Source organism: Dipodomys ordii, unplaced genomic scaffold, assembly GCF_000151885.1.
Source record: "Dipodomys ordii isolate 6190 unplaced genomic scaffold, Dord_2.0 Scaffold120, whole genome shotgun sequence".
Classification (NCBI taxonomy): Eukaryota; Metazoa; Chordata; class Mammalia; order Rodentia; family Heteromyidae; genus Dipodomys; species Dipodomys ordii.
Genome location: NW_012267336.1, coordinates 2,809,843 through 2,819,260, shown reverse-complemented (window position 1 = coordinate 2,819,260; position 9,418 = coordinate 2,809,843). Strand labels below are relative to the sequence as shown.

General features: G+C 45.6%; 1 protein-coding gene across 1 annotated transcript in view; it reads right to left on the bottom strand.

The window, feature by feature from the left end:
- The window catches only part of Slc26a8 (solute carrier family 26 (anion exchanger), member 8), a 57,670-nt gene extending 49,967 nt beyond the window's left edge, over nt 1-7,703 (bottom strand). Inside the window, exons 1-2 of the mRNA XM_013029607.1 lie at nt 7,634-7,703; nt 3,957-4,143 (exon numbers count right to left, since the gene is read on the bottom strand). Coding sequence (XP_012885061.1) covers nt 3,957-4,141 — 185 coding nt within the window. The 5' untranslated portion in view covers nt 4,142-4,143; nt 7,634-7,703. The remainder of the gene's footprint in view (nt 1-3,956; nt 4,144-7,633) is intronic.
- Nucleotides 7,704-9,418: the final 1,715 nt, after the last annotated feature.

The following is a 9,418-nucleotide window of genomic DNA, read 5'->3' as shown; positions in this document are numbered from 1 at the left end:
AGTTCAGGCCCCAAGACTGGACCCCCCCCCAAAAAAAAGAAGATACAGGAAATGAATAGACATGTCTGAGGGAAAGCTATACTGATAAACACATGGGAAGTTGCTTATCATCTATGGTCATCATAAGGAAAATGCAAAACAAAAAGCCACAATAAGATGCTGTTTCATACCTCCTAAAACAACGCTAATAAAAAATTTAAAACAACAAATGTTGGAGAAAATGTGAAAAACTGGAATCCCTGCATATTTCAGATGGGAATATAAAATGGCTCAGGCCCTGTAGAAAACAGTTTGCCAGCTTTTTAGAAAATGAAGCATAGGGCTGGGAATGTGGCTTAGTGGTAGAGTGCTTGCCTAGTATGCATGAAGACCTGGGTTCAATTTCTCAGCACCACAAAAGCAGAAAAAACTGGAAGTGGTGCTGTGGCTCAAGTGGCAGAATGCTAGCTTTGAGCAAAAGAAGCTCAGAGACAGTACTCAGGCCCTGAGTTCAAGCCCCAGGACTGAAAAAAGAAAAAAGAAAAGAAAGAAAATTAAGCATAAAGCCAGTTGCTGGTGGCTCACATCTGCAATCTTACCTACTGAGGAGGCTGAAGATAATGGTTCAAAGCAGGAAAGTCCATGAGACTCTGATCTCCAATTAACCACCAAAAGCCAGAAATGGAGCTGTGGCTCAAGTGGAAGATTGTTAGGCTTGAGCATAAAAGCTCAGGGACAGAGCTCAGGTTCAGAGTTCACACTGTGCAACTGGGAAAGAAAGAAAGAAAGAAAGGAAGGAAGAAAGAAAGAGAAAGAAAGAAAGGAAGGAAGGAAGAGAGAGAGAGAAAGAAGGAAGGAAGGAAAGAAAGAAAGAAGAAAATTAAACATAATATTGGGCAAGGTACAGCACACCTGTAATTCCAACACTCAGGAGGCTAAGGTCAGAGAATTGTAAGTTCCAGGCTAATATGGGCTACATAGCCAGACCTTGTCTCCACACACAAATATGAACATAGAACTCCCATATGATCCAGCAATTCTTCTTCCAGATATTTAGATTTCTTCTAGAATTGAAAACAGGAGCTGGGCACTGGTGGCTCACGCTTGTAATCCTAGTCAGGAAGCTGAGATCTGAGAATTGTGGTTCGAAGCCAGCCCAGGTAGTAGAGTCCTTGAGACTCTATCTCCAATAAACTACCAAAAAAAAAAAATGGAGCTGTAGCTTAAGGGGCAGAGTGCTAGCATTAAGCAAAAGAAGCTCAGGGACAGCACCCAGACTCTCAGTTGGAGGCAAAAAAAAAAAAAAAAAAGAATGAAACACAGGAATCCAAACAGATGCCTGTGCCAATCAAGATGGAAACAATACAAAGTATCAGTTAACAAACTGATACATTTATACAATACATGCTTATAAGTGCTACAACACTGATAAATCTTGAAAATACTATGCTAAGTGAAGAAAGCCAATGAAGAAATACAAACATTTAATTAATACTTCAATCAATACCTTGGATAGGCAGATGAGAGCCATAGAAATTAAGAGACGTCACCAGGCTGAGAGGGAGAGGATGGGATGGACCAGGAGACAGGAGTTACTGCTTCATTCGTACAGGGTTTTCCATTTGAGGTGATGAGAACATTTTCCAAATAAATAGTTATGATGATTGCATAACTTTGCCAATGCCAACAACACAGGTGAGGTGCATACTTAAAAATGGCCAAAAGAGGCTGGGAGCTGTGGCTTATGCCTGTAATTCTAGCTAATTAGGAGGCTCAAATCTGATGACATTGGTTCAAAGTCAGAATGGGAAGGAAAGTCTGTGAAACTCTCCAACTAACCATTAAAAGCCTGAGGCGGAACTGTGTCTCAAGTAGTAAAGGACCAGCCTTGAGTGAAAACAACAACAAAAACAAAAACAAGCAAGAGCACCAGGTCATGAGTCCATGCCCCAGTATCAGTACCAAAAAAAAAAAAAGAAAAAGAAAATCAAAACATGTTATACATGTTTTATCCCAATAAAAACAGCAATTTATTCTGTAATGAGGTCACTGAAAGATTCATGGCACAGTGTAGATTAAGAGCCCTAAACTGAACCAGGTGCTGGTGGCTCACTCCTGTAATACTAGCTACTCAGGAGGCTGAGATCTGAGGATCACCGTTCAAAGCCAGTCCAAGCAGGAAAGTCCATGAACCTCTTATCTCCACTTACCCACCAGAAAACCAAAAGTGGCATTGTGGCTCAAGTGGTAGAGTGCTAGCCTTGAGCTGAAGAGCCCAGGGACAGTGCCTAGGCCCAGAGTTCAAGCCCCATGAGAGAGACAGACAGAGATAGAAGACAGAGAGACAGAGAGACAAAGAGAGAGCCCTGAACTGTAGGACCTAATAGTCACTTGTGGCAGAACCTGCTGGTGGCAAGTTAGGAGGATCTCATTCTTCTATTAATTAGTCTACCACACTGCCTTTTTTTTTTCTGGTAAGGAGCCTGGTAATGATAGCTCATTAAACAACATATTTATTAAATGTCATCCCTCTGTACTGGGAGAATACCCCAGGTCTGTATGCCTGCTATGACTTACGTGGGCTTGTCTCCCAGAAGCTCCTGTGCTGGGAGCTTGGTTCCCAGTGTGTTGGTGCCCAGAGGCAGTAAAACCTTTCCGAGGTGGTGCTCAGTGGGAAGTCAGTAGGCTTCAGGAGCTCTTCCCTTCCTCAGTGGACTAAGGCTGTGTCTCTGGAGTTCTAACTCTTGTGGATTAGATTAAAACCCAGAAAGCAGGTGGTTATAGTAAGCCCATCCTATGCCTCAGGACCTTCGACAAGCTGCCGCAACTTGCCATTTCTCAGCCATGTTTTACAGAAATGGCGCCTTTTCCTGGGTGCCAGCACCAGGCTCTTTAGACTCTCTCTAGTTATCAGAATTTATCCAAATAGATCTCTCTTTTTTTTTTAAACTCAGGGCCGCAGGCTTGAAAGTGTTCCACCCCTTGAATCATGCCCCTATTCCATTTTTTGCTTTATTTTATTTTTAAAATAAAGTCTCGTGCTTTTGCTTGAGTTAACCTGGTACTATGATCCTCCTATAGCAGCCTTCCAAGTAACTGGTATTAAAGTATGTTACCACCATGCCCATCCCTATATTTCCTTTTATTTAGCCTCAGGTATCTTGTTCTAGCAAAATGTCAGAAAATGAGCTAAGAAAATGCCCAAGAGGTTTATAATTAAGAAGGTGTTGCAAGACAAACCACCTAAAAAAATGGAAGGAAAATTACACAATAAACTACAGAATTCTGGGGACAGAATTTAGAGTTAGGTTTTGATCTTGAGGTGCTTGGATGAAGATAGAGCAGCTGAAAGCCGGGCGCTGGAGGCTCATACCTATGATCTTAGCTACTCAGGAGGCTGAGATCCGAGGATTGTGGTTCAAAGCCAGCTTGGGCAGGAAAGTTCACAAGACTCTCATCTCCAATAAACTACTCAGAAAAGGCTAGAATTGGTGCTGTGGCTCAATAGGCAAAACATTAGCCTTGAGCAGAAGCTCCGGGACAACACCTAGGCCTAGTTCAATCCCAAGAGCAGAAAGAAAGAAAGAAAGAAAGAAAGAAAGAAAGAAAGAAAGAAAGAAAGAAAGAAAGAAAGAAAGGAAGGAAGGAAGAAGGAAGGAAGGAAGGAAGGAAGGAAGGAAGAAAGAAGGAAAGAAGGAAGGAAAGAAGGAAGGAAAGAAGGGCTGGGAAGGTGGCTCAGTGGTAGAGTGCTTGCCTTGCATGCATGAGGCCCTGGGTTCAATTCCTCAGCACCACATACACAGAAAAAGCTGGAAGTGGCACTGTGGCTCAGGTGGTAGAGAGCTAGCCTTGAGCTGAAGAGCTGAGGGACAGCACCCAGGCCCAGCCTTTAGGCCCCATGACCACCCAAAAAAAAAAAAAAAAGCAAGCAAGCAAGCAAGCAGCAGATAAAACAGCTGAATAATGAAGACACGTACTGGCACTGGACATGGTGTCTGAAGGTGGTGATGTCGATGTCCACATTCCCAGAGGACAGGGCCCTTCTCCTATGCTCCTGTTGGAAGTTCTCCTCATTGTACACGTCTCGCTTAACATCGTAGGTGAAAGAATTTTGCTTGGATTTATAGCCATAACTTTGGGTGCTGCTCTCTTGTTGCATCATTCCTGCATGAGGAACAAACAAAACAATTTTAAAAGTCTAAATCCTCACTATTTTTTTTTTTTGGTTATTCGTGGGGCCTGAACTGGGCCTGGGCATTGTCCCTCAGCTCTTCAGCTCAAGGCAAGTGCCCTAACACTTGAGCCATAGCACTGCTTCTGGCTTTTTCCTCCCTGCTTATGTGGTGCTGAGGAATCAAACCTAGGACTGCATGCAGATTAAGGCAAGAACTCTACCACTGAGCCATCTTCCTAGCCCTATCCTCACTATTTTTGTTGTTGCTGTTGTTTGAGCCAGAGCCTTGAAATCTTTTTTAATTTTTTTTTTCCAGTTCTGGGGCTTGAACGCTGGGCCTGGGCACTGTCTCTGAGCTTCTTTTGTTCAAGGCAAGCACTCTACCACTTGAGCTACAACACCATTTCTAGTTTTTTTTGTTTGCTTGTTTGTTTTTTAAGTAGTTTATTGGAGGTAAGAGTCTCACAGAATTTCCTGCATGGGCTGGCTTCCAACCATGATCCTCAGACCTCAGGCTCCTGAGTAGCTAGGATTACAGGTGTGAACCACTGGCATCCAGGTAGGTCAGAATATACACTAAGAGTATAGGCATGAATGGACCACTGTACTTGTTTCTTAGCATATTTGTGCGTGTGTTTGTGTGTGTGTTTTGGTCCTGGAGTTTGAACTCTGGGCTTGGGTGTTGTCCCTGCACTCTTCAGCTCAAGGCTAGCACTCTACCACTTGAGCCACAGCGCCACTTCTGGTGGTTTATTGGAGATAAGAGTTGCATAAACTTTCCTGGGCTGGCTTTGAACAGCAATCTTCAGATCTCAGCCTCCTGAATAGCTAGGATTACAGGCTCTCAGAACATTTTTAAGGAAACATAATTTTAATATAACAATATTTTACACTTGTATGACCATTTTACAAAACTCTTTCTAGATGTTTTACAATTGTATATTCACAAGCTGGGAGTGGGTGGCTCACACCTGTAATCCTAGCTACTTAGGAGGTTTAGATATGAGGATGACAGATCAAAGTCAGTCCGAGTAGGAAAGTCTGTTGAGACTCTTCAAACAACCACCAGAAAACTGGACATGGAGCTGTGGCTCAAAGTGGTTGAGTATTAGCCTTGCACCAAAAGGGTTTAGGGACAGTGCTCTGACAAAAAAAAGAAAATTATATTCACAATCATCCTATCGTGAATGCAAGGTGTCATTCTCATTTTTGAAATGGAGACAACAGACTGGGTGTAGTAGCTCTCACTCATAATCTCAGTGCTTGGGAGACTGAGGCAGAAGGATTATGAGTTTGTGGCCAACCAAAAACTGCCTAGTAAGAGGCTGAATCAAACAGATAAATGAACAAACAACAATAAGACAACAAAAAATTCAAATAGAGAAAAGAAAGCTCAACAGTTTAAAGCCTGGGTTGTATAATAATTAGAATCAGGACAAGAACCCAGCTGTCCTCTAAGGAAACCTTGTTTACTTTTCAATCATGTGGCTGTGTTGCAGGAAAATTAGTTAAGAGGTTCAAGTCAGTGTTAATCACCAATTTTCACAGAAAATACTATAAGTGCACAATATAGTGTATCTTCTAATATCTATATTTTAAAATAGTATCCAGGGCTGGGAGTGTGTCTCAAATGGTAGACCTTAGATTCAAACTCCAATTCAATCAATCAATCAGTCAGTCAATCAAAAAAGTAGCACTTGTCATCATCCCTTCCCCTTTACTTTTCTTCACAGGCTTTTCCAGTACCTGATTTAACATTTGTCTATTTGTCTGTTTTTTTTTCTCCCCCCTTAAAGGTAAGGCCCTCAGAAGGCAGGACTTTGACTCTTCATAGATGTATTCCCAGGGAAAAATAATGTCTTGTAATTAGTAGGCCTTCAATGAACATAATCATCACCATCAGTGTCACCATCAGTATCATCATTATCACCATCCCAATCATTTTCATCATTATGATCACCATTACCAACATTTCCAACATCATCAACATTTGCATCACCTGCACCTTACATTATTGAGCATTAATCATATGCCAGGCATCACATGTCTTTTTAAAAAATGTTATTCCAGCCAGGTGCCAGTGGTCCATGCCTGTAATCCTAGCTACTCAGGAGGCGGAGATCTGAGGATCAGGGTTCAAAGCTAGCCCAAGCAGGCAAGGCTGTGAAACTCTTATCTCCAATAAACCACCAGAAAACCAGAAGTGGCGCTGTGGTTCAAGTGGTAGAGTACTAGCCTTGAGCTGAAGAGCTGAGGGACAGCGTTCAGGCCCAGAGTTCAAGCACGGTGACCAGAAAAAAAAAAAGTTATTCCATTAAATTCCCACAACCACTCTAGTATGAACATTTGTTGAACTCCAAGTGTTCTAGGGATACAAACAAACAGGCTTTACAATTTGGTAGAATAAAGGTATCAAAACTCTACAGGTGGAAATGACAGGAATGAAGATTTATCATTGGCCTGCTCTATATATGTCAGGCCCTTCCATAGGGTGGGTGCTGTTGCTTTCCAGGTATATTTAACTATGTTCACCTTAATAAGCTCTTTAGAGTCTCAAGTAATTAACAGCCACAAGTTGAGCCCAATTTTTCTGATTGTAAAATAGATGTAAAATGTAGATGTCACATGGATCTAGATGCATCCTATCATAAAATGACATGTTAAATTGAAACCCTTTGTACAACTACTTAAAGATTTTTAAAAGCTGAGGGAAAAAAACCCTAAGCATATATAATTCTATCAAACACCCCATTTGCTTGTTGCTACCTAGGTTTGTGTGGGAAATGTATGAGATTACAGAAATGTCATAAGCAAAAAGAAGTCTGTCTAGTGGCTAGAGATGAATGATTAAGGGGACAGTCCACTGTCCATCAGACACATAAACAAGGGACATTTTTTTTTCTGGTGCTGGGCCTGGGGTTTGAACTCAGGGTCTGGGTGCTGTCCCCAGCTTTATTTGCTCAAGGTTATCACTCTACCACTTAAACCACAGCTCCACTCCCAGCTTTTTGGTGATTAATTGGAGATAAGAGTTTCATGGACTTTCCTGTCCAGGCCATAATCCTTAGATTTCAGCCTCTGGGAGTAGCTAGAATAACAGGTGTGAGCCTCCAGCATCTAGCTGACAAATTCTTTTGATGCTGCAGGGTGAGTGCAATGTCAAGGAGATGCTCTGGAGTAGGACCTACTATTGGGTTGAGGAATGGAGGCTTCTAGAAGGATCCATGGGATGTTTAAGTAGGATTTGATGGAAGACAAAGGGGAAGGGCGGCGGAGGGGGGGGCATGGCAGGAGTTCAATCAGAAGGGACAAAATAAACAAAAGCTGCGCGTTCTCAAAGAGGAGGAGCCACTGGGGTGAAGCCTGAGGAGAAAGATGGGGTAGGCCCCAGCACCAGAACCCTAGATTAGCAAATCAGAAAGGATTAGGCCTGCCGAGCACTCACGTTGTCTCTAGTCATAGCTCACACAGAAACAATACCTGAGAGGTAAGCTCCCAGGAACCGCTGTCATGCACTCATTCATTGCGCAAACATTGACCAGCCTGGCCCCGTGGCTAACCGACTCAGTCTCCGCCCTGGGACCCGCCAGGGCCTGGCCGCTCTCCACCTGCAGACGTCTTCGGATCGCCGTTCACTTGGTTCCCCGGTGGGGGCGGGAGTTCGGGCGCTGGGGTCCCACACAGCTCGGGCCTGGTGGGCGGCCCTGCGGACACCGACGCCGCCCTCCGGCAGTTCCCGGGCCGTTGCGGCCCGAACCCGCCAGGCGTTCCGGAAGGGCGGGAGACCAGGGGGGCGAGGAAAGGGAGGGAGCTGACATCTAGGAGAGGTGGGACTTGTCGGATCTCTTCACACACGGGTGGGGGAGCCCTTTGGTAATTGTTCTGGCTATAGAAATAACGACAGAGTAAGAGTTCGCTTCTGCTCATTGTAACAACATAGCTTGGTGACAGTGGGCACAGGCACGGGGTTACATTTCCACTATGCACATCCATAATTGTTCTCAGTTTTTCCAAACGTTTGTATTATGTGGGAATGTAGAACAAGAATACTCTAGGCTGGATGAACAGTAGCCTAAAAGGTAGACAGAGTTGCTTTAATACCACAGTGCCCAGAGACATCCCCCACCCCAGCCCCAGGCCCTATTCTTAATTCAAGGAGGTATGAATTAAATCCTCTTCCTAGATAAAGAGGACTTATGGGGAAGGATCCATTTCAAACGTGCTTCTTAGAGGGGAGACAGCAGATTTTGCTGTATGGAAACCACATATCCACATTATAAAAATAAAATCTGGATGTTTACTTCTAACTTATCCAGTTAAGACTGTGTGTGTGTGTGTGTGTGTGTAGGGAGGCGAGGGCGGGAATCTGCTTCTTAAACTCTCAGGGTCATTCTGCAGGCCCAAGGTTAAGAGCTTGTGGGGAAGGTTTGTGGGGAACATTTCAGCTTTGGTGCAGGTCTGATATTTTGCCTGAGGCCGATTTCGTCAGAATCCCGGCAAGTCAGTCATCCGTCCTTGAGCAGATGGGAATGCAACCACAGCGTTCCGGACAGATGGAGCCGATCTCTTCGTGCAAGTATTTCTTGGAAATTGCAGGTTCCAGTAAGCAGGTGGTGCAGCTGCCGCCGACTGCTCGGCAGTTCAAAGATCCCGTGGCAAGGTTCCCAACACTGGCTTTCCGCCACGGAGCCAGGCCCTTCGCCCCGCCGACCACCAAGAGGCGCGCGCGGCCTGTGCGGCAAGCGCCTCTCCTCCGCCGCCGCCTCCTCCACCTCCGCGACACCGCTGGCGCGCCCTGAAGGAGAACAGTCCCCGAGAGTTCCGGCCTCCGCTCTCCAGCTGTTTGCTCTTTTCTCGCGAGAACTGTGTCTCCTCCTTTTCTCGGTAGCGCTCTCCCCCCCCTCCCATGGGCGGGGGCGAGGGGCGGGGGTGTTCCATATTGGGTAAGATCTCGGCCCACGGAGAGTCCCTGGAGCTGTTCTCGCGAGAGTACGGCGGGAGGCTCCTGCTCTCTGGCTTGCGGGTTGGCGACCACTGAAGCCCGGTCGAGTGCTGTGGCGGGGCCGGTGTCGTGCGGTGCCCCCCGCCGTCGGCCTGGTCCGCGAGCTGCTGCAAGGAGGCGGCGCTGGGCGCAGCCTCGAGCCTCCACAGTGTGCTCCTGCCCTTCGCCGGGCTCTCCCTGCTCGCTGAGGAGCGCGCAGCCGCTGCCGCTGACAGGGGCCGCGCGCGGGAGTCCGCGGGGTCGCAGCCACCCCTGCGAGGGCG